Raw genomic sequence first — 26,667 nt, 5'->3', positions numbered from 1 at the left:
TCGGTTTTCTTCCTATTTATAATAATAATAATAATTTAAAAAAAAAACGTTGCTATGTGTACTGCGTTAAGCTAACTGTAGTCTCGCGTAGCCAGACTGAAGGTCTGGAATAGATGGCCGCATTCATTGACCGACATGTCAAACAACCAATCATCGTTCGTTTAGTTTAGCGTCACATTTAGGGGTGTGGAAATGTCGCCACAATAACAAACACGACGTGTGAAACTCCCGGATGTATTTTAAAGATATGCCACGAACATGAAATATTTCACATACTTTTGGAAATCCAGTGTTTAGTTGACCCTGATAAGCGTTCGTCGTCACCGTTGTAAACACGACGGCTTTCGTGAGGGGGTTTGGCGCCACGGAATCCTAGTTTCCCGACGGACCGAATATAAACACGACACTCGCATCTCCCGGAAATCCGGTTTAATTCAACCAGTCAGACGAGGACTTCGACATTCCTGAAGTGTTTCCAGAAAAGTGTGCCATATGCATCAGATGTGACGTCTGAGTCTGAGACTAAGCTAACTGAGACTTGTATACTCAATCCTCATTTGTAAGTCATTTTGGATAAAAGCGTCTGCTAAATGACTAAATGTAAATATTTTATTTAGCAAGGATGTGTTATACTGATCAAAAGTTACAGTTAAGTCTTGCACTGTTACAAAAAGATTTCTATTTCATATAAATGCTGTTGTTCTGAACTTTCAATTAATAAAAAAAAACAATCAGTTTCCACTAATATTAGACAACACAACCATTTTCAAAATTAAGAAGAAATTAAATCAGAATTAAATCATAATAGTATAAGACTGCTGTGATCAGCTGTGCCTAATTTTGAAACATTAAAAAATAAAACAGCTATTTTATATTGAAGTTATACTTTACAATATTACTTTTTTACTGTATTTTTGATCAAATAAATGCAGCTTTGTTCAGCATAAGAGACTTATTTCAAAAACATTTTAAAAACCAACCCTAAACTTTTAAACGGTAGTGTAAATGAGGACACAGCCTAAATTAACATGATCTGGCAGCAACAATAAAGAAAACAAAAAAACCTACTGCATTTTTTCCTTGGTCCTGGCAGCTGCTGCAGGTTTTGCACTCGATACACTGCCACCACAGAGCTTTGACCCGTGCTGTGAGCTCCGGAGAGAACTTCAGACAGGATGGGTGCCCTGAGAAAACACGAGACAGCCTTAAATAACTACAATAAAGCCTCATCCCGATGAGAAGACAGTGCAGTCCCACTTGAACACTGTATGTCCATTTTTCACTTAACTAAACAGATTTTATTCAATGCATACATATGCACTGAAATTGGTTTACGTACCAATGTCAATACATACAAATTAGAGGCCAAACAATATTGCCTTTTGTTGATTCAACAACACTGAGTTTAAATAAAAGCAAAAAACTGATTATTGTGCCATAATCTGGAAATCTATTGACTGTGGTAATGTTTTTCCTTCCTATGACAGAACGGCCCCAAGAGAAGCTACAAGAGATTATACTGCGTTAAATGCCACATACAGTTTATCGTGTAACCAGAATACCAATAACAACCAGAAAGATATTATAATGCGGGACTTTTAATTATAAACAAGCCCAATATGCACTGGGAGTCTTATTTTTAATGTCTCTAATTTACTACTTCCAGCTGCTCATTCAGAAAAAGAAAAAAAAAAAGATTAAATACACTCTTACATCCATCTACAACATTATAACATGAAAACCAAGTAAATAGAGTCATAATTCATTAACAGCAGATCATAAGCTTGGCATAAATGTGCGGTATTCACGGTTTGCGATCTACTTTGAGCCAGTAGAATGTGTCTGCATCTTGACTTTCAAGACTTTTGTTGTACCGTTTACTACATTCTTATGACATTAAAACATGATAAAACTTCATTTAAAACATGTCAACTTTAAGGTCATGCAGGGAACATGATTTTGGACAATATTCTTGACTTAAAACATACATAGTAAGTTCTGTGACATCTTATAGTATACTTAATGTCTTATTATATAAATGAATAATGAAAATGTTTTAAGTTCGAATGAACTTTGACCACTTCCTTACCGCTGTTCCCACAGTCTGCACAGGAGATGAGCTCTTCGGGTTTCTTGTCGCGGTTCTGTTCCTTGGTCCCCAAACAGAAACTACAGATGGGTATGGGCTCTGCCACAGGCTGAGAGAGAAAAACAGAGATAAGAGCAAATAAGACAGAGTTATTGGCTAAACGGATCCAAATAATATGGTGAAAAACAGAGGTCTGAATATTGTGTAACTGAGGACAGTTTGGATGAATTAATTGCCCTTTATTAACTGTATTAAGGTCTGCGTCATTCAATTCCGAGCTGAGGACACTACTAATACCTCTTCACAGATTTAGCAAAGCCTGAAGAAAATAGACCGACTTTTATATTCTGGTTCAGGAAGAAAAAAATAAATCTGCATGCATTACCAGTCAAAATTTTGGAATATTTTTTTTTTATGTTTTTGAACATGTTTGTCTCATATGCTCAAGGCTATATTTATTTGCTCAAAAACACAGTAAAATAAGTAATATTGTGAAAAATTATTACAGCTTACCGTTTTCTGTTAATTTAATTCAATTTAATATGAAAAGCATTTCTGTGATCTGCAGCTGTATTTTCAGCATCATTACTCCAGTCTTCAGTGTCACATGATCTTCAGAAATCATACTAATATACTGATTTAATGCTCAATCATCAATTTTTATTTTTTCTTCCAAATTATCAATTATCGGTACAGGCTTGAGTATAATCGGCTTTCAAAAACATTAAAAATCTTAATTATTCCAAACTTTTGACCCGTAGTGCATAAATGTTACAAATTGTGCTCAAAGGTCAATTTACACCTAAAACTCCTTTAGATTATTTTTTTTCAAACAAATTTTACAACAAAAAGTGGTATCACTCAATGGGAGTTTTAAGGCATTTTTAAAGCTCTCAGTCAGTCGATAAGTGGGCATCAAAAAGCCCCCAAAGACCTTACTGACACAAACCACAGTGGCTCAGTTTTTGAGGATCAAAGGCTGTACTGGGCGTGATCACAGTGAATGTGTGGGGCTAGAGGTGGGTTTACTGTCAGGGTGTGGGCACAAAAGCATGTGTTGATGCTTATTCTAAGCCACACCATCTGACATTTGCTTCTGGAGCACCATTAATCTTTCAGTGTGTCCAAGAGAGACCCACCCACGAAGCAGTATGCATCATACACCACACACACAGTGCACAAACAAACACATGCATGTGAATGAAAGGAGACAGATGTGTGGAAAAGGTTCTGCTGAAGAGGAGCTGAATGTATAGAGCTATACAGATGCTGTGCAACAGTACAAACAAAGACTGCTACTACGGTTCTGATCATGTGATTGTATCAATCCAATAGGCTATCATGGCAGTAGCTGTGAAGAAAAAGACAAGGACATTGTGTTCATATGGTGTTCTTGACTGGCTGCAGAAAGAATTAAGAAATGGCAGATTTAGGCTGGGAGAAAAAAGGTCAGTGCGCATATGAGGGTGTTTCTAAGTGTGTGTGTGTGTGTGTGTGTGTGTGTGTGTGTGTGTGTAAGAAAGCAGGTCCAGGCAGGGAGGAGAGAGGACAGTGTGATTTATTGGGTTCATTTTCCTCTGACTCAGGTCCACACACATACATACTCAAGGGTGGGACTCGAAGAAAGAAAACCAAACCCATGCACACACACACACTTCTCCTAGCCAAAAGACCCAATCAGAACTAGGTTAAATAGAATACTGTTGTATACTTCAACCATTTAATGTCTCTTCTCCATTTATGTTGTAACAGAACTAAGACTTTACATATCTGATACACAACAGGATATAGAAATCTTACTACCTTTAGCATCTTATCTGATCCGCCAGAGAGAATGAGCTAGAAACATTTTGCACCGTTTACAATCATGAGCAATCTACAACAGATGATTTCCCCACGAAAACAAATGTCACTCAAGTTCACAAAATAAAAACCTAATTTATTTTCCTGCATTACTCTGCCCTGGTTGAACATTGTTTTGATTGAACATCTGCTGTTATTGCATTAAGAATGAAAATCATTAGGGGGAAAAAATAATATATTAAGATCTAACTGTTCAGTGAATAACTAGCTGACAAACATAATACAATCTGCCCTAACGAACACTCACAACCAGCCAAATATAGGTATGTTTTAAGCAGTTGCCAGTAATTTTGCTAATCTACCAGTCACTGTGGTGGGTAACTTGGAATGGCATTTGACAAGAAATGCTGCTGTTGTTGTAAAGATGTGCTTGAACAAGCACATTTGTTTATATCTTGATAAACAAAAGCCATCAAAGTGCATGTCATATTGAGAGTTTGTTCAGATGTTCAGTGGCGCTCTGCCGCTCATGCAGGAGCACAAAAGCTCTCGTAGAAACACATGATGAGTTTTCACAATCCTATCATGTCTCAACATACTTTCCTAGAGTTTTAAACTGTTCAATGTAGACAAACTAAAGTGGATCAAAAATGCAAGTTTACTGTCAGTGTCAACAAACAGATTTTATCGTTATTAACCTGGAAAGACTAATTCTTATCATGGGGAGAACTTTTACCGGTATATTGCAAATGATAAGATATCGACCATCCCTAAACTGGAATATGATTTTTGGCATATTTGTGTGTATGCATGCATATATATATATATATATATATATATATATAGTGACGAGTCGGCTGCCTCCCCCCTTATCATCATCACCACCCCGTCCCGTATTCGCCGCCCTTCACCAGGCTCCCGACGGGAGTGGGTGTGTGTGAGAGGAGGGGCGCTGAAACAGCCAGGGCTGGCGGCGTGTGATGAGGCGCACCTGATCAGAATAGAGCCTCATCACCGCCGCCGTTTAAATGCCGAGCGCGCCTCTCCTCGGGAGACCGGTCTCTTCCCCGTGCATGCACGCTGGTGTCCTCGCAGGTCCAGGAAGGGCGCGTCGAGTAGGAAGACTGCCGCACCCGTTACGGCTGATGGACCAGGATGCTGGGCCGTTTAATCCCCCAGAAGCTCCGGGGGCCAAGGAGTAGGACGAAGCCGCTCGAGAGAAGCCGCCGCCACTCGCTCCCGGACCCGAGAGGGGAGCGCGTGCGGCCACCGGACTCCGCCCCTTCCCTGGACCCTTCCTTTCTAACACTGCCCTCCTTCACGTACCCTGCAGCACGACGAGGACACCAGATCCCCTGTTTATTTTGGACAATATTTTGATTTTTATTGTTTAATGAAAACCTCTCCGAGGCCTGACGCCACGCCCACTGTGTCTGTCGTTTGCTCTTCCCACCACAATATATATATATATATATATATATATATATATATATATATATATATATATATATATATATATATATATATATATATATATATATATATATATATATATATATATATATATATATATATATATACACACATATACATACACAAGCACACAACTGTTCAAAAGTTTGGGGACAGTACAATTTTATGAAAGAAGCGTCTAACGCTCATCATGGCTGCATTTTTTGATCAAGAATACAGTAACAGCACATTGCAAAATAATATTATAATTTAAAATAACCACTTATTTTATTTCTAATTTTTTTTAACAATGTGTTTGACTCCTGTCACAGCAAAGCTGAATTTTCAGCAGTTGTTACTCCAATCGTCAGTAACACATGATCCTACAGAAATAATTTAAATATGCAGATTTGATGCTCAAGAATAATTTCTTATTGTCATTATTGAAAACAGTTGTGCTGCTTAACATTTGTGTAAATTTTTTGAGGATTCTTTAAATGAATAAAAAGTTAAACATTTATCTGAAATTAAATCTTTTTTAGTATTATAAAAGAAAATAGATTTTTTTTTTATATAAAAGTGATCAATTTAATGCATGATTGCTGAATAAAAGTAGTGATCGACCGATATTGATTTTTATTACCGATACCAATTATTTGCATGTTTATGTGCCCGATAACCGATATGCAGAACCGATATTTATTTCCTGTTATAAAGTAAATAAATGACTGCGTGAAGTAAGTCCATACTTCTCTTTGGTTTTTCCTCCTTTCAGTCATCTCTTAACAAAAAATGTTTTGAGAATTAGCAGTCTTTCACGCAGGGCTCTAGACTCATTCTTCCCACTGATCTCAATTTTGCGACTAACTTTCTCAGTTGGTCACACGAGCACATAATTTGGTTGCAATTTGTTTTTTATTTTTGCTACAACATTTGATTAACCAATCCATGCTGATGATCTTTTATCATAGTTTATAGTTATATGTTAATGAAAGTGTTCAACATTCAACTCGTTCTTTTTTATCTGTATTATTTGTGATTTAAATTTTGTGAACAGGAATTCCTTTTTTCGTGCGCTTTCACTTTCAAATTTGCGATCTTGGGGTCACATTTTACAAGATAATTGTCTGTTTTGCTTATATCTACATCTTTCACTTTTTAAGACTAAAACAAAAGATGGATTCATTGTTATTCTTAATTAAAAAGCACAACAACAATAAAACTGTAGGTAACAATGACAAACTAGCTTACATAACATTTAACAAAAGCTAATAAGACGAGGCATGGCAGGACACATCACATGCTGTATTATATACGATATTCTGTAAATTACAGAATGTTTAGCAAACACTGAGGAATCAAATAATAAAAATATTAAAAAATTAAGGAAAGCCTCCATAGCGTAACGTGAGGTAAACAGCAAAGATAACAAGCTTCTCAAAATGAAAACAAAAAGAAAAGTCAAACTAAACTGGCTGTCGCTGACAGGACTTGCATGTTTTTCTACAAGAACACCAGCATGTTCACCTTCTCTGGTTTAAGAAGCGGTCTTTTACTTTAGTTTGAAAACAAAATCCTCCATTGCACTCCGTCTGCTTATTTTAACTCGCAAAAAATTACCATTTTGGTCGCAGTCTAGAGCCCTGTCATGTTAAATTTAATCTTCGTATAACAACAATAAAAACATTTTATTTATAAAAAGCTTTAGCAGCAACACTAATATTAGCAGTAAGCAAAATGAACATAGAAAGTCTAATGTTTTCAAATGGAGAAAATAAAGGAAAGGAGTCATATCAACTTCATTTTTAACTACAGTTTTAGTAGGTTTATAAGCTGTTTAATAGGATAAAGAGTGAAGAATAATTCACTGGATAATGTTAATTCACGGAATAATATTCTCTGGAATATTGGAATATAACAAGCATTGTATTTTATTGCATTTCTCAACTGGCATGCTCTAAATTATGCTGCTGACAGCGCGGTTTATCTGCATTTACACAGAACTATAGGCTACTCAAACTGCCACCGATTGCAGAGATAATAAGTAATTAATTCCCATAGAGTTGTATTAATTTAGATGTTTATAAACTAAATAATGGTTATATAGTAAGTGTGAATACAATTTAGGATGCTTCAAAAAAGTGAATCTTGTTAAAAGTTACATGCAGTGGCTGTGCTGAGCATTTCTCGAGCATCAACCGCTGATTGAATTGCAATATGAAAGCGGGAAAAATATTGGTAAATCGATATATCGGTCGATCTCTAAATAAAATTATTAATTACAAAAAAATCTTACTGACACCAACTTTCGAACAGTACTGTTTTTATTTAAGTTTGCACACACACACACACACACACACACACACACACACACCTGCAAAGCATAGGATAGCTTGCAACCTGTATTGGCCTTGATACAACTTGTTAATTGTTTTTGTTCAGAACAAGTCACTACAAGTGGAGAAACCCGGGCAGTTTTGTGGACACACCTTGCGTTCATACAACAACTCTTTCATTCTTCATAAAGACCAGCACAACAACTCAGATGAGAGGAGCAAACTATTCACAAGGCAAAATTAAAGCACAGCTGCAAAGCAGAAGACCACCGCAGGAAATCTAAAAATATTTCTTGTAGGAGAGAAAAATGATTCTTTACAGAAGCACATCTGACAGGACAAAAGCCGCCCCCTCACACACACACACACACACACACACTCGCATGCATGCATGCATCAATCTGCCAGTTTTTCCCATTCTAATGCAGCCTTCAATTTCCTCTTAATGTACAAAAAGCTGAGTGCATGTTGTGCGTGGGCAATCAGACACTGGAAACCTGAATGAGTACACAGGATACAACAGGAATGGCAGGGGAAGGGAGAACAAAACCTACTGTCCTTGTCTCTGGCTCCATCAAGGTTCTCATTAACATGTGAAACTCATTTCTGCATTCACCTGACTGTGTAGCCCCTTACCCATCACCCACAAACCCTGTGCAAGAACCTCCCTGATCAACACACAGAGGGAGACAGCGGGACACACTAAAAACACACCCAAACACAAACAGGTGAGAGAAAGGAAACCAAAACAGGGCTCGACAATAAGGACTACCCGATGGCCCAGGGCCAGTGTGAAAGACGTTCGGGAGAGCAGATGGATTTGTCACTTGCCCGATCGGGCCACAGCATCGTCGTGGCAAAATTTGATCATTTGCATGTGTTAATTAAAGCCTTGTTAGTTTAAAAATTCAAGCGATTAAAAAGCATTTAGTACTCTGTGTGAACAGCGCGCGCACAGACAGCCGCGAGCCGCCTGAACGGATACATACAAAAGTATATCAAAATAAAGCTTTGTAGTTTTAACAATGATTAGTCTAATTTAAACACAAGAGTACAAATGCACCGATCGACCGGACATATTTTGTTTTATTTCAGACCATCTCTGTCCCGTGCTTGCACACAAATTGCACTGCAATCATTTTCCCAAATACCATTTGTGTGGAAATGTTACGTTATTATTATAATTAGCTTGTAAACGTCCGTTAACAGAGGCCAGAGACGCTGAAGACGGATGCAAAGAGGAAACAAATACTGTAGCAGACAGCTCAAGATCACTGTTCACATGATGCGTGAAATATAGGAAGAAAATCCAAATGTTGAATTTTATATGAATGTTTCTGAGGGGAACTGTCTGTTTTTAGAAATGCCGTTTTCTTTTCATTTGTCTCTGTATAATGCATTTCAATTAGTATTAATTAGTAACCCGCAGCGCTGCTCTGTTTGCAGTGGTAACCAAGGAGTTGTTCTATAAGCGCCACCTGCTGGCAGAGAGTGAAACTGCATCTCATTCAGCCCACCTGCTGTTTCGAGATATAAACAGAGGTCGGAGTTAGCTCCAAATGGGCGGGTCAGCTTCAAATAGGTTGGGCCTTGTTAATATGCCCTATACCAAACCCAACCCTAAACCTACCCTCCCTCTTGGAGCTGTCCCAACCTACTTGCGGCATAATTCCCTCCCACTTGGAGGTCTCCGGGCTGCAACGATATACTTGGCTGTTTCTGTGTCATGCATGCAGATGTTTTGTGGCATAATTTCACAAAGCTAAAGTCAGGTCATTCTGTTTTTGCTTCAGATTAATATAAATCAAACCTTGCACTTTTTTTTTTGGGATCAATTCATGATTAAAATGCAGTGGCTGTCTCTAATTTCAAGGTGCAACAAAGAGTGAAGAATATGCAAATGTTATTTAATGTGTGATTTTTCAATTTCTGTACCTGAACATCTACAAACATAAAAACCTAAAGCATTATTTCATTTCTATATTTGTGCTATAGGTCTGTGTTCATGTGTTTATACATTTTTAATAATTTTTAAGATTTATATTTATGTTTATTTCTGGCAAGTAATTTTTTCTGTGATATCGAAATTGAAAGAGGATTGTAAAATTGATTTGCTATCTAAAATATTGGTGTCATATAAGCCTATTTATTATAGTAGAGATGATAACAAAACAATGATAACAGCAACTATTTTTTTTTTTTTTGTGTCAGGGCCAGTGAAAATGTTGGCAGGGCAAATAAAAATTGAACCACTGGTCTGACCAGGCCAGTAGAAAAAATCCTTAGCGTTGATCCCTGCAGAAAGAAAACCACAATAGATGCAGACATGCAGATGCAACAGTACTGATAAACGACAGGGCAAGACGAGCTCTTACAGCCCCACCGGTTCTGCATACGACCAAAACAACAGTATGTCTTTTGGATGGGAATATGCCTAGACCTTAAAGAGTTTTTAACCACATTGCATGGTACCTTCAACAAAGGCAAACTCGAACTATTAAATGTACACTATTACAACGATTAACTTTTAAACTAAAAGGGATTTTATAGATGATATTCTGAAGAGTGTTGGTAACCAGTTTTGGTTCCCATTAGCTTTCATAGTATGGACAAAAAAACACAATGGAAGTCAATGAGATCTAGGGGTGTGGGATATCACGATTTTTGATCATGGATGATTAAAATACGATCTGCTTTGAAGAAACATCGTAGTATCATGCTACAGTGCACATTCTATCAGTCTCAACGTACTGTACAACGTAACATGTTGGTAAATAATTCATTTTTGAGTCAACTGCCTTTTAAAAACACCTTTAGTGGGGATGCACTGAATGTTCGGCAACCGAAAATCTGCGCTGAAACAGTGTTACTCATCAGCTGCTTAGTAACATTTTTAAAATAAAATAAGAAAAGACAATAATGATAATAATTACAATAGCTCTACTAATACATTATAACACCCACACAGTGTTCATATTGGGATATGCAATATTTTCTAATGTTTTAAAAGAATTCTCTTCTGCTCAGCAAGGCTGCATTTATTTGTACAGTAAAATATACATAACTGATCTCAAAAATGGCCAAACATTATTATTTTACCAACTTATTCAAGTTAAATTGTGCTTTGTTGGTATAGCGTCTGCTAGAATGTTAAAAAAATATATTTTAAGTAAATATTTTTAAATTGTTGTTTTGTAATAGATTTTTTCTTTGAAAAGCTAGACAAAGCAGTGAATAGCACATTCTGGCTATTTAATTTATGCAATGGTGAAATAAGAAAATTTAAAAAAAGCCAAAATATGTGACCCTGGAGCACAAAACCAGTCTTAAGTCGCTGGGGTATATTTGTAGCAATTGCCAAAAATACATCGTATGGGTCAAAATTATACATTTCTCTTTTATGCCAAAAATCATTAGGATATTAAGTAAAGATCATGCTCCATTAAGATATTTTGTAAATTTTCTACCATAAATATCAAAACTTAATTTTTGATTAGTAATATGCATTGCTAAGAACTTCATTTGGACAACTTTAAAGGTGAATTTCTCAATATCTTGATTTGTTTGCACCCTCAGATTAATGCTGTTCAAATAGTTGTATCTCAGCCAAATATTGTCCGATCATAACAAACCATACATCAATGGAAAGATTGTTTACTCAGCTTTCAGATGATGTAGAAATCTGAATTCCGGAAAATTAACCCTTATGACTGGTTTTGTGGTCCAGGGTCACATATGGAAAAAAAAAAAACATGTTTGGTATTCGGCCTTCGGTCCAGTGTTTCATTTTGTTAGACTTCAGCCAAACCTTTTCATTTCGGTGCATCCCTTAATCTTTAGATAGATGTGTGTAATGATATATAGATCGAACAACAACAACAACAGTATGACAGATGGATACATTCTTGACAGATTCTGTATTTCCTCTATTTCTAAAAGCCCTTTCATGGCAATCCAAACAATAAAACACCTTTCAGATCAGGTGCAACTGACAAAAAGCTTCCTGCTGACTCGAGAAGCAATGAGAAATGAAGTCCACTGCTTGGTTTATCAAGTCTCAGGGTGGCTTCACAAACAGAAGTGGCAAACAAGCCAAAATCCATTGTTCTACGCAGACCTACTAACTAACGTGAGGGATTCAAATTTGGAGGTCATGCTAGTGACACAAACAACATGCAGCTGCAAATACATCTTACAGCAGGGAGTAATGAAGCAGAGAACATGTGTGCGCTAAATCACATTCAACCTTGTAGAGCTCAAATCCATCATAGGACATGACGACCAAACCATTCCTAAGGTCATACAAGGGTCAGCGTAAAGTGGTACATAAACCAAGGTGCAAAAATTGTGAAACATTTGGCTATCCATATTTAAAATACAACAAAAGCATCAAATACAACCCCTACTTTCTATTTGCTTACACCCCAATCAGACACAGACAATCAGAACACAACTGATGTTTAATACACAACAAGCAGCTGGATTTTAAACTATTGAGAAAGCAAAGTCCGCTCATAACCGTGCATTTTGGCTGATTAATGGAAAATATACAAAATCTACCAATAGCCTTGCAAATATTGTGCATCTCATTTGCTGTCATTTCATCACGTTATCTTTATCAGATATTACATAATTTGCCAGACTGCATCAGCATACCATTAAAAATAGCTTTCATACCAATGAAAATGTAACTATAGATAGAGAACGAGGCTATAAACGCCTGGTTTACTTACAAGGTACACAACTATTCTGATGCTCTAATGCCATTTGATGGATAATGGCATTGCCAATGGTTATCATTCAAGTCCTGTGAGCTTCTTTACATTCTAGAAGCGCTTCTAGTCAACTCGTGCCACACCAGGGCAGTCAGGACAAAAGGGCCAACACTGATTACCTTACATACCTCCCTTAACACGGACACATAATCAATGTCGGTGCTGTTTTGTATGCATGTCTCCTGTATTCTCTACAGCTTCACTTTGAAACAAGAATAAGGTGAAAAAGTACACATTTATATGTACTGATGGGTTTGAGGGGTGCAGGTCATTTCAACAATGCTGTCCAGAGGATTGGAGGGAGTGTCCACCTTATTATGCAACACCCAAGTTATTTTCTGTGAATGTTTAAGACTTTGAAGACTTCTGCTGTAAGTAAATAACTGCAACAAAGTGCAGTAAACGGTAAAACTATCTGCGTCACAAAAATAGTGTTCATAAGTACGATAATAAAGTAATATGATGACAAATACTAGTTTGCGATATCAAGCAGCATAACAGACCATTTTAGTACAGTTAAAATAACGTGGGTGATGGGTTTAAAACATGATGGATACAGTATATGGTATTAAAATATGGCGGATACATAGAAGTTCTACACATCGCCCTGCCAGCATGTTTTGTTTATTAAATATTTCTGTATAATTTGATTATGCTTCAGGTTCCAATACAAGCGCAGTACACTCAGCTCCAACTTAAAACATTTGAACAAATTCTGCAGATTTTCCACAAAAATAAGTGAAAAAAACCTACAGATTTAATTTGGACCTGGAAATGACAACCTTACAATGAAAACCTGGAGTGCAGACTGCTTTTTATTATATTTCTGGCAACTTAATTGACTAGAATAGCAGAAAACACACTTACTAGGAATAATTAGGAAGAAAAATGTCCAGGTTTTACCCTGAGCACCATTACAGTGGTCTATGCTCACATTATGCTGCTGACTATGAACTGAACGTCATCAGGCGGCAAGTTCACATCCAGAGCATCATCTGAATTTTCACACGTCCCAGAATGACCGCCCGAGGAACTTTCCTTCAACCCTTGAGCTTTCAGCTGTGAAAGGGCAACACGAGGCTCCCATCCCTCTTACTGCTGACTCTTACACAAAACCCTCTCATCAGGACCAGCCCACTTAATGTCTTATATACACACGCTCCCATAATAACCCCCCAAAAGCTCTGTGATTTCCCATCTATACCTCCATGCCCCTTGTTTGACTCCAGCCCCCCCTTACTCCCCACAAATGCCCTGGCAATGACCCTCTATTAGAGGAAGAACATGTGAGTGAGTCTGCGATCATGTTTAAATGGAGGAGTGTGTCATTCGTGTGTTGACTACACAAATCTCTCCTCTATATCGGGGTCACAGCCAGTGCTCACCCATTTGTTTTGCTCCCTTCCTCACTGCACTGAAGCAGAACCCTCAATGATCGTATACTGGCTGCATGGGCAGAGTCAGCAATATACGACAATAAACAGTCAAGCTGGAAACAGCATCACTGACAGCCGCCTATATATTAGACAAACACACACCTGCTGGTGAAAAATCAAGTGCATTCTTCTAAATTCAAGCATAAAATCAAAGCTGCATCACAAACAATTCAATGGCCTCAAATGATAATTCCTGCAGTAAAAGTATAACTTTGTGAGGAAAACAAGTGTTTTGTTTGCACTAAATGAGTTTCCTGAACCTGGATCCAGATGAACCTAAAAACCCTAGTGAAGGCTGCGTAAAAAGCAATGATGACAAACGCTGCATGTGAATTGCAATACAATGTAAAAACTATCTGGTCTGAACATGAAATCAATTCAAACTGCGATTACATATATTTTGTGGGACTTATCACCCAATGCCAATTCTTAAACACATTCTCATCTTATAATGCTCTCTCCATATAACGCAGCTTCACTGCAGGCATGGGTGTACAGCATTCAGATTCTGTTCAAAAATATAATGAGATATAGTGACGTGACTATTGTTCTATTCTTTTAATGAACCTCACGGTTCCCAAACTTCTTGACCAATGAATTTCAATGACTTTTCCTGTCAGGCTTCACTGCTGGACAATGACTTTAAACATTTTGTAGAGATTGGACTCGTGAAGAGGAATATTTAGCAAATAACATTTTACAGTTTTAACTTTAAAACTAAAATTCACAACAAAAAAAAAGTAAATGGCCTAGAAATGCCATTTATGTCATGTATGGCAAAGACTATAACACAGTTGCTGATAATACTCACATAGATGACAAAAATATCACAGAAAACACAGACCTCTAGAAAAAGCAAACCAGCAGGAGGAAGAAAGACAATCAAACTTTAAATTACACACAACCGAAAGTATTAAAATGTTCCATGTTATAAATATAAAATCGCATCAACAACTAGGCCCAACATTTCCTCTAATTTTTCCTGCAATGCTTGATTTACAATAAATGTAAAATCCTGTGCATCCTAAAAAAAATGCATCTTAAAACACTTGTCATCACAATAGTGATCTAATCTTAAAAAAAGCCATTGGCAAATTCTAAGCCTTTTCTTCTACTGCAGACGCCTGGAGTTGTCATGTGACTTCAGGCCACTTGTGGAAGCCTTGAATCCTGAGCCAGACACAACACACTTGGAGAATCTTGGTTGCACGTAACGACTTCAACATCAAGTTCCCGAATCAAAACACAGACATGAACAGCCGCAAACCGAGCTCAAATTTAGCATGGCATCATTCTGACAGCAACACCCTGCAGTGCACATCATGGATGTGACCCATATCAGATGTGATAGGAGGGGTAGGTGGGTGGGTGTGAATGCGTGTGTGTTTAGCCTCTGGGGAGCATAAGGCAGAGCTGTTATTTATCAGGTTACAAAAAAGTGGGTGTGTATTGTGCTGCTCTTGCCGCCTGTATGTCTGCAGTTCAGCCTCTATCTATCTATCTCTCTCTCTCTCTTCATCCCTCGCTCCATCTCGTGCAGGATGGTATGGAGTCTATCAGTCGGAGCATGTGTGGCTCTTTTCTTCCACCACTACACACTTCCAGTTCACCTCTCCCATCTGGTCTAACACATAAGTTTTTTCTTACATTTCCAAACATAAAAACGAACACACGCCCTCTCATTCAGTCACACGTTGTCTCTTTCTCGGTCTCTCCCCACCAACAGCGGCACATCTTGCAGCTGGCAGCCTCGGCAGGGAGCAAAACTCACGTGACCGCCCATTCTTGACCATCTCTGCCATGTTTTCTTTCAGACCATCTCACTTAAAGCATTTCAGTAGGGCTGGGCGGTATATCGAGTTTGTGCGATACGGTAAGAGGCAATAGTACAGTAGCTTGACACGAGCGCATCTGAATAATAACAGAGAACATGGAGTGAGCATGAGACTTGTTTTAAAATTACTCGTAAGATATAGTTAACACGCAGTCTATAGTTTAAAGCGGCTCGGGCCGTCAGATGCTCTGATAGACTCATGTGCCACTGACAGAGACGCTGCTGGTGCTGTTTAATGCATCTGAGATGTGCTGTTTTCCTCAGTTCATAACTTACATTTCACAGGTATATTCTCCATCTGTAAATGTTAGAAAGTCATGGAAATATTTCCATTTTGCTGTCAGGAGTGCATGAGCCTTCTTCATGTGATTCTCCGCTAAACTTCACAGACTTCAGGGAACGAGCGACGCAGTGCTCATGCGCACCAAACAGACAGAGCGCAATAGAATAAGAGCACAATAATTGTGTCATATGTAGAATTTTAAACTTATCATAAGTGCATTTTATGATGGCAGATAGCAGTAATGGGGTACTCAAAATATAACCTGTGCTCTTGTGATTCTTTACTTTCATTTTTAGTCTAGTGAATTGAACTTCTGCTTTATTTTTGTTTTATAAAAAGCATTATTTTTGTTTTTAGACTGTAATGTTACAATGTTAGAATGTACAATGCTTATCAGCTTAGACAGGATATTAAAATAAATATGAAAATATGAAAAATGTAGAAAATACAGAGATGTATCGTATGTATTGAAATCTATAGATAAATTCGGTGTTCGCAAACAGTGATGACGTTTTTTTTGTGTCCGGAGCCTATATGGTGGCAGAAAATGACAGTTTTCAAGTATGGAATACAAGAATAAGGTAAATTTGAGTTTATATTTCGAAATTCTGACTTTATTCTCACAATTTGGAGATTATATCTCAATTCTGATAAGGAAAAACAGCTCGCCGTTCTCTCTTTTCTCCTCGGCTCAGAATCATGAGTTTATATCACACACTTCTGGCTTTTTTCCCTCAGAATTAAATTGAGTTATAAAGTCCGAACTAGGAGATATAAACTTGCATTTGCGAGAAAAAGTCAGAATTGTGAGAAAATAGGTACGTATTACGTACAATGTTAATAGTAATAGGTTTAAATAGTATTTCATGCTGTAACTGTAGGACTAATAGAATATGTCCCCTATGAACTGCATGTGAGAATATATTATGTAGACTTATTAAATCAAATTTATGCTTTAAAAGTAGAGTAATCATAGCAGTTTTCATCCATAGTCTGTCCATTTAAATGTCTGCATTTAGCTTCAAGTGGCATCTTTGACGACAGTAGTCTACAAAAATAATATGCACTCCGATTCTGACATCCAAAGACACAAAAATATTTGTTTTCTTATTCCACGGATTTTACCCATTTCCCTCCACTTGTTACCAGTGTTTTTCTGTCGCCACAATGCAAGTGATGTAACTGTGACATCTACTCCAAATTGGTCTGTTAGGAAGCCATGTGAACATGTTAAGGCCTATAAGTAAATTTCAGAAATTTAACATGCACTTTGACCTGCTTTCAATTATTTCTGGACGTTTTAGCGAGTCTCGGAAAGCTGTTTGCTTACTCAAATCATGTCACAGGTGAGAGCCGCTATTCTAAACAGAAGTGAAATATGTAAATACTGGTCATCAGACAGGGAAACCGAAAGTGTGCTTTGCACAAAACTTCCACCTAACAATGGAAACAGCTTCATTGACTCACCCGATCTTGTTCATGAGGCAGCAGACGAACCGGAGGCAGAGAATCCAGAGACACGCAGCCCGTCCCGTCGTTATGAGAACTCCTGCTTACCAACCGGAAGAGCGGCCCTTCTTTTACCACCCGTCCGTGAGAAACGGCCCGCTTCAGAGACAGTCGGAGCTGCTGGTGGAAAAGGCCCGGCCCCATAGAGCCGCTGCCAGACAGATAACCTGCAACATCTGCCTGGCACTTCAGAAAGCGTTCGATGCTCTTCAGGGACGATCCGCCGGGTTCGTGAAGCCCCTCTAGAGAGCGCTTGATGAGCTTGTTCCAGTCCAGACCGGGTTTTTTACCAGAGCTGGAGGTGCTGGAACTGCCTCCCGCCCGAGGTTTTGTGAACCCCAAACGCCCAGGGTTTTCGGGGTCCTTGTAGGAGTTGAGCCCCTTATTAGACACCTTGAGTACAGAGCCATCTTTAACGCTGAGCTCAAGGTGTTCCAGGACCGTCTTGCGGTCAAGCCCATGGGACATTGACACAGCATTGCAGATGCGCTCTTCGGACGGCCGCTGCTTTTGCTTTTTTACCTTCTTGATGGCTTCTAAGATCCAGGTGGTGTACAACGGGTTGGCCAGCTTCACCATGGCTGCTGTAATACTGATGGGCCGAGGCCCAACACACTCTCACAACCGTTAGGAAGCACCCAGTGGCCTCAGCCCTGGCGCTGCCTCGTCGTTGTTCTCCTCCTCCTCTCTCTTCGTCCAGGAGGCTATCCTTTGTCCCGGGGAGGTGTAGTAAGTCTCTCTGTGCCTGAGCAGGAGCTGTTAGAGAGGGAGCCGATCACCATAGCATAGGCTCCCTAAATCCCCCCCCCAACCTAGAACAGATCCCTCAAACCCAGTGACCCTTCCTTCTGAAGGGCTGCCACACCAAAGCAAAGAGGTGAGGTATGCAACAGACAGCAACTACTCCAAGAGAAAGTAGAGTTGCAAGAGCCTTAGGTGTCGTCTTATCCGTCCGTCTCAAAAGCTGTCAGTCTGGTAGAATCCTTAATTCTGACGATTAGTGTTATCCGTTTAGATGGAGCATCTTTGTAAAGAATTGTAGCAGCACTTTTGTAGACTTTCTTTTAACGAAGTGTGAAAATACTGTCTGGCTTGAACCTGTTGGAACAAGCCGTCCAGAGCAGATCCCTCACTCCAGAAAGCAACGCAGGCTGACCATCATCCAACAGAGAAGTATTCTTCAGAAGCTCCTGCAACCTGCAAGAAAAACATGAAAGGATCAGACTTTGAAAAATACACAAAACACACTGCAACCGATAAAATTTTTGAACACATCTATATTAATCATCTAGCCCATAGAAAGGGCAAAAAACAGTTCTACAGAAGCACATAGGACATGCTAAAGAAGGGGAATTAATCTACATGCATCTACTGCACAATGACAGCGAACTACAACAACTCCACAGTACACTTCAAAAAAGTTTGGGCCCCACATGATATCAGGAGTTTGTACTACTATGCTCTTAATAATTATGTACAATGTACTTATTGTACTGCTAAACACTTCTACTGGTATTGAGGTGGGATACGGTTAAAGTTAGGCAAAGGTTACGTGGGATTGTTAGGTTTAAAGATGGGGCAACTGCAGCAGTAGATATAATTTCAGAAATTAATTACAGCATACAGATGATTTTAAATGCAAGTATTGCATGTTCACAATACATGCATCAACTGATGCACATGTTAGGTTCTGCATTCAAATACAATCAGTTAAAATACAGTTTAAACAAGTTAAAGCCACTATCAGCAATACATTTTATTTTACTGTCCTTCTATTTGTATTTAATTATTGCGTCATTTGATGTTATTACTAAAGCAAACTTGAAGCCAAACACCGTAGTTAATTAATATTAGTCAGTACATGTGTAATTACACTGTAACAAGAGAATTAAAACAGTGCAACCCAAAAAACAGAGAGCTGTCTTGTGAACTCACTAAAATACACTATTTCCACACAAAAGGCTTATATTAAAAATATGTCTAAAAGTGCCTGAAACAAAGTTATATGAGTGGGAGAAAACAGAATCAGTGGTTCTTTTATGTACACAGCAATCTAAATGTTATAATGCAATGTCTTATTATAACTTCAAACAAAAGTTTAGCAGTTTCACAACACTATGACATGGTAAATTCTGTGTAAATTAGGTGCTAATCACGTGTCAAACTGCAAAAAGGAAAGCACTAAATGTCAACACATGGCTAATAGTAAACAACACAGCTTGAACGCTGGAAAAAATGTAAACAGTATTACACACAGCAGCGTAACAGTGGCATAACACGTGAAAATATGCTTTAGTGTCGATTATTTAAGCATCAGTTTCAATTCCAAACGATGTAAAGTTTTAAGTAAGTAACGTTACTGATGCTAGTGCACTAGACGGATGATGTTAGCTTCAAAACACAAGCAACGTGCAGCAGCTGAGAATAAGGACAACGTTCCCTTCATAGCCTGAGATTTCACATCATAACGATCGGAAAACGGCTTTTTCTAGACCTTTCCATCCTTGTTTTCCGTTAAAAAACCTCGCAGTGTAACTGAACACACAATGCCAGCGGCTACCGCGCGCCTCAGCCGTTAAAAAAAGATCGCCAAGATCCTTCCTTGCCTCGCTCTGCCTCAATCTGTGCCTCGAAGAAGCGCTTGATACAAATAACAATCCTCACGCTAGATTGCTTCTCCGCGCTTCCTCCACCATTTTTCTCCCCCACTTCCTTCCCCGCTTACTGTAAACCAAATCTGCGGTCTCCTCAGACGAGGCCCGTGAGGGAAGTAGTTAGGCCTCGGTTAACGTTAGCTTCTCCCCACCCTCCCCCTTCATCTCCGCGTAACGTTCCCCCCCTTTCCCTCTACCTTCTCCCGCTTCTTCCCTGAAAGACAGAACCACGAGTCTCACTAACCGAGACCATTTTAATCGCTACATGTACTTGTGTGGTACTCACCGGGATTTTGGGTCGAGTGGACGAGGAGAAGGTGCCAGAACGCGTTCGAAACACAGACAACAACAAGCCCAAAAATACAGCCAGAGAGCAGTGGCTCCAGAGCTGACGCCATCTTTGAGTGAAACAGGAGCTCTGCGCGTGGGGGAGGGGGAACAGTCGGCGCTAGGGAGCGTCTGCGAAGTGCGAATCCGAATCAGAGATGGGACTGCAGCGGGAGGAGAGAAGAAAGAGAGGCGGGGGATACGGCTGCACACATCTGAAGGGCGAATGTCCGTTGCTTCTGCGTGAAATGGAAGAAAGGGACAGATGGTAAAGCGAAGAAACAAAAAAAAAAGAAAGAAAAGGCGATGTGGCGCGCTTAGGGAGCGTCTGAATGTTGCAGCCGCCCGAGAGAAATCAAAGCGACGGAGTGAGATTTTAATGTTAGAGGGTATTTAAAGATCAAAGACGGCCCCTCCACACCTCCCATCGTGCTTCTGCGTAGCCTTTCTGCTCCTGTTTCCAACAGGACTCATAATGCAATGAAAAATGCATTAGCGCTCGTGACAAAGCAAATGTTTTTATTTTGGGTTGCCTGCGAGAGACACTATAGAGAGGTTTATGTAAATGTCCCGCAGTGCCGTATGAGGCAGGGATGACAGGTGACCCACGCCAGAGATGTTTTCAATTTAACACCCACTCGGGAAATGTGAATCTGTTGCGATAATGCCATCAGAAGTCATTAATAGAATATTTATGATATGATGTAGTTGCGTTGTAATTGATGTAATGTTTGAGCTGCGTGAATATATTAATATTATGAATGCATAATTACTATTCAGGGCATGCTCTAGACCATCTTTGAATCTTAATAGAGGAAAACTTTAATATGAATTAGTAAATACTCTCTTAATTGTTTCAGAATAGCCTAATTGCGATTATGTAATAGCCTAAACATGCTTTTATTATTTGCCACATCTATTAACGGATCATCATACATATCATGACATACACTGATACATCACCTGTGAATGACCATGGCAGAAACCAGTGTTATATGCTATGATAAGTGAAAACATGTAAATGAAAGCCAAAATTAATCTTAGAAAATATGCTTGGTGCATTTGCCATGAACTCACATCGTGAGCCAGTGGACCAATGCATGTTCATATCATATGTTTGCATGTATTATTTCCTGAAAAGCACCCCGCAGCTTTGTGGCTCACTGGTGTCAAGGTCTCGAAAGGTATCTAGACAGCCAGCTTTAAATGTGTTTATACATCTTTACAAACAGCAGTCAGGAAGTTCTGAATGTTGCAGTCTTTTTAAGGACAGCTGTCAGATGCAGAGCTAGCTGGCAGGTGTGTTGTTTTAAGAACAGGAACTACTAAAAGGGAACTGAATTCAGAATTTTAAATCAGGTTTTGGTCAAGGCTTGTGTGTATTTATAAATCAAGCTTTTTGGCTCACCTGTTGGATGACGTTGTACTAAGGAAAGATCACATTTAAGCTATTTGTGACCATTTATTTTAAAGCTGTAGTCTTTTGAAAGATATTAAACGATTACATTTTGACTTTTTTATGCATTAGACACGTTTAAGTGACATATTGCATTCATGTTTTATTTCAGATTTCAGCTTTTGCTTTCCTTGGGAACTGAGCCCATGACCTTGCATTGCTAGCGCCATGCTCAACTGTTACTGTTAGTATCATCTAGACATTTTATTGATGCACAGTCAAGGAGACAGATTTGCCCACTTTGCCCTCCAGTTTCTCATATATAGTGGAATAGATATGCTTTCTTTTTTATCACTGTGTTTAAGGTGGACAAGATGAAAATGAGCAAGAGACCTGACAGGCTTTGTGAGATCTGAACTTTCCAAAAGGAAGTTGAGTGTGAGAAGTCTTCAACATACTTCTCAAATCTTATTTCTATGAACTGCAGTTATGAAGAGACATCATGCACAGCACAATTACTTTGTAGAACACATACTCCGTTTTGAATAATATATCACTGATATATTATAAACATAAACTAATTTCACATACTAAAACCACTATGATGCTGTGACAAGCACACACAGTATATTCTCCTTTCATCTTAAACGCTTGCAGTAAAAAAAATAGATAAAAGTTGTTTCATGGTTCATTTGTGCCAACATGACTCAGAGGTACTATAACTCAACCACACTGTAAAAAAATTGGAGTGGACAAGTAAAAGTCTGATAAAAGAGCTGATAAAATGTAAAAACTGTAACTTGAATGCAGTGTAAGTCGCGTTGGATAAAAGCGTCTGCTAAATGCATACATGTAAATGTAATGTAAAAGCCCAAACACATTATTAGTAGCCTTTTTTAAAGGTAAGTTTATTTGAGAATTCCTAGTAACTTTTATTGACTCTTTGTTTGTAAATTTGACTTAAGTAACGCTTATCACTGTAAACAATTGTGCTGTTAAATAACAGTAATTTAAGCACCAATCTGACCAGATTTTAAGCCTCAGTATTTGTTAACTTTGGTTTCTTGCTTGGCTTTATGTTTAAAGGGTTCTCTAAGGTATAGTTCACCCACAAATGAAAACTCTTCTGAATCAGTAAAGAAATCTGCACAGATCAGGCAATGCATACAAGTGAAAACAGATCTAAACCAATATGCTGGTGGATTCTGATGTAAGAGGACAACAGGGGATAGACTTTTTCACTGGAGGAAGCGCTATTATGGAATATGTAGTGATATTTTGGCTAGAGACGATTTGGGTGATTGTGATGTTTTTATCAGCTGATGATGGATTTGTTTCAGCTCAAGATGTTAACTGATGGACTGGAGTGGTGTGGATTATTGTGATGTTTTTATCAGCTGTTTGGACTCTCATTCTGACGGCACCCATTCACTGCAGAGCATACATTACTGATGCAACGGTACATTTCTCCAAATCTGATGAAGAAACAAACTCATCTACATCTTGGATGGCCTGAGGGGGAGTACATTTTCAACAAGTTTTCAATGTTGGGTGAACTATTCCTTAAATACTCTGAAGTATTTGAAAACAACCAAATATTTTTCCAGTTGCTCATTGATGCCTATGGGTTGTTCACCTCTAAAGTAATTTCTGGTAGTCTTTTTTCCTAATGTTATGTGAAATAAATCCTCAATTTTGGGAGTCCTTCTAATATTTGAATGCTGGTGAAAGTGTGAGTACAGCATCATGTCAACATTCTCAAGGAATGAGGGGGTTGTCCTGTTTTCGAGTGCTACCAGCACTGTCACTATAGAAACACACACATATATAAATAAATAAAGCTGTACTATGAGGAGGAAGCAATGGCATCTGATAGACTTTCATAACACATGTGGGCGAGCTGTAGTTGCCCTGCAGCACAGACTTCATCAAATAAAGATCATCACAGTTTAATTAAAACATTTAGTTTAACTGTTGAGTCAGTCCCATTGTGATAAGCATGAAGTGTTAACTAGGATCAAAGCATGTTTGTTTGGTAAATGAAAAGAAGAACAAGCACACAACTTGTAGTGGAATAAAAGAGCAGTACTGACCTTGTCTGCAACACAAAAGCAATTTGTACATACATTTTTTGAGAAGATGATGTTATTTTGGGGGTCATCTGCGTTGCTAGGCTCCACACTGAGAAATTGCGAGCACAATTCGGGTTAGAAAAACATCCTCTGACCTATTGTTAGTATGTACTTGAACTTTTAAAAGACCCATACTCCTCTGTCAAACACTGGTTTCTCTAATGTGGCTTTGTGGATAAAGATCGGGACAAGTGAAAACAGGTTGTAGGTTATAAGATTGATCTTTGTACTATCATCATTGTGCCCTTGAGCAAGGCACTTAACCCTAGGTTGCTCCAGTGGGACCGTCCCTGTAACTTAAGATGCAATGCAACACATGTGTGCCATCGACCTGGAAGTAAGTGGAATAAATTCCACCGGCTTTAGCTTATTGCTGATAAACAAATCTATTCTATTCTATTTGTAACAGTGCAAATTGCTAAAAGAGATCTAAAATGTTTATTCAAAAATTATAATTGTGTCTTCATTTACTCACCCTCATGTCATTCCAAACCCTTATGACTTTCTGCTTTTTATGAAACACAGAAGAAAATATTTTGAAGAAAGTTAGGGTCAAAGCAACAACAGACAAAAACCATGGAGAAAAGTTTCTAAACTTTGTGTTTCTGTTAAGTAGTGAATTCTGTAAATACTTCTTGCAAAAACAATGCAGTGGTCCCACAAATTATTTTGACACTTAAATCACACTAAAATTAATGCTAATATCAAAATATCAAAACAAGTGACATCTGTAACTTTTCTCAAAACCAACCTTATTGTTTTAAGCTCTCATTTTTAACCAGTTGGTTTCCAGATGATTTTTAGAGAATGTAAGTCATGTAACCACACACTTAAAAAAATATATGAAATTCATGGTATATATAAAAAAAGGCACCTGAGGTGGCCAAAGTCTGTTTTTTACCTTGATAATATACTGACAACCACCTTAAAATCAAGAGACAGCCACATAATGAATTAGTTTTTCCACAAGCTTGGGTAAATACTAATATATAGAAGGTGCACACAAAGTGCATAACTAACAATTCTATGGATTTAAAGTGTTTTCTCAATGTCTACAATGGGTCGGACATTGGCTTTGAATAAAAAGAGAGACACTGTTGAAGGGGGTTGGGGTGGATGATGACAGTCATGTCCACCACAGACATCCTTGGAACTAGTCATTACTGCTTTTGTCCGTGTGAATCAGCAAGCTTCCTGCTGGGTCTGGCTCATGGCCAACTCTCAAACCCCAACTCCAGTCCCAAACCACTGCTCTACTTCTCCATAACACACGCACACACCCCTTCCATCCTGGAGCAGACGGAGACATACAACGGAAATGTCCAGGCATAACTGAGAGAACATGCCCCCCACCCACTTCAACTAACCTATCTGTTGGCACGCACTTTATAGTCAACATTAATTCAAAACTGACCAGATTTAATTCCTTTATATGCTAGTGGTCACATTGTACATGATTAATCAGTGCATGTTATTCCAGTGTTTGTTTTCATGATCTTTCATGCCTTTAAATTTTGGCAGACGTCTAGGACAAAATTATGTTAAAAGAATAGTTCACCCAAAAATGAAAATTTGCTGAAAATTTACTCCACCTCAGGCCATCCAAGATGTAGATGAGTTTGTTTCTTCATCAGATTTGGAGAAATGTACCGTTGCATCAGTAATGGATGCTCTGCAGTGAATGGGTGCCGTCAGAATGAGAGTCCAAACAGCTGATAAAAACATCACAATAATCCACACCACTCCAGTCCATCAGTTAACATCTTGAGCTGAAACAAATCCATCATCAGCTGATAAAAACATCACAATCACCCAAATCGTCTCTGGCCAAAATATCACTACATATTCCATAATAGCGCTTCCTCCAGTGAAAAAGTCTATCCCCTGTTGTCCTCTTACATCAGAATCCACCAGCATATTGGTTTAGATCTGTTTGAGATCTAAACCCTGTTAACTTACATTTCACTGCTGGTTATACTCTGCATAATTGTGTATGTGACGAATAAAAAAAATCTTGAATCTTGAGAATGTTTTCACTTGTATGCATTGCCTGATCTGTGCAGATTTCTTTACTGATTCAGAAGAGTTTTCATTTTTGGGTGAACTATACCTTAGAGAACCCTTTAAACATAAAGCCAAGCAAGAAACCAAAGTTAACAAATACTGAGGCTTAAAATCTGGTCAGATTGCTGCTTAAATGACTGTTTAACAGCACAATTGTTTACAGTGATAAGCGTTACTTAAGTCAAATTTACAAACAAAGAGTCAATAAAAGTTACTAGGAATTCTCAAATAAACTTTACATTTAAAGCTACTAATAATATGTTTAGGCTTTTACTTGTCAGTTTTTTGTAAATTAAAGCCTTTTCTGAGTGAAAATAGTTTCCAAGCTTTTTTCAAGTAAATCCACTCCATTATTTTTACAGTGTGGTTGAGTTATAGTACCTCTGAGTCATGTTGCACAAATGAAACATAAATGAAATAAAGGTTACAGCATTATTAGCAACTAATTATATATTTACCACTGGGAAATGCTGAGATGCTGAACTTGCCTCCAAGTCTCAAACACCATCTTGGTTCCCGGAGGGCAGAAGCTCAAATAAATAAATGGCCCGATTCCTGGGACAAAAAGAAAAAGGCC

General features: G+C 38.4%; 1 protein-coding gene across 1 annotated transcript in view; it reads right to left on the bottom strand.

The window, feature by feature from the left end:
• The window catches only part of LOC306871337 (histone acetyltransferase KAT6A-like), a 48,486-nt gene extending 27,904 nt beyond the window's left edge, over positions 1-20,582 (bottom strand). The window contains exons 1-4 of the mRNA XM_079419176.1: positions 20,458-20,582; positions 17,476-18,714; positions 2,090-2,198; positions 1,069-1,184 (exon numbers count right to left, since the gene is read on the bottom strand). Of these exons, the coding sequence (XP_079275302.1) occupies positions 1,069-1,184; positions 2,090-2,198; positions 17,476-18,096 (846 nt within the window). The 5' untranslated portion in view covers positions 18,097-18,714; positions 20,458-20,582. The remainder of the gene's footprint in view (positions 1-1,068; positions 1,185-2,089; positions 2,199-17,475; positions 18,715-20,457) is intronic.
• Between the last annotated feature and the right edge of the window lie 6,085 nt (positions 20,583-26,667).

Source organism: Barbus barbus (assembly GCF_936440315.1).
Source record: "Barbus barbus genome assembly, chromosome: 6".
Lineage (NCBI taxonomy): Eukaryota > Metazoa > Chordata > Actinopteri > Cypriniformes > Cyprinidae > Barbus > Barbus barbus.
Note: the sequence above shows the minus strand (reverse complement) of the source record. Positions and strands in the feature narration are given on the sequence as shown.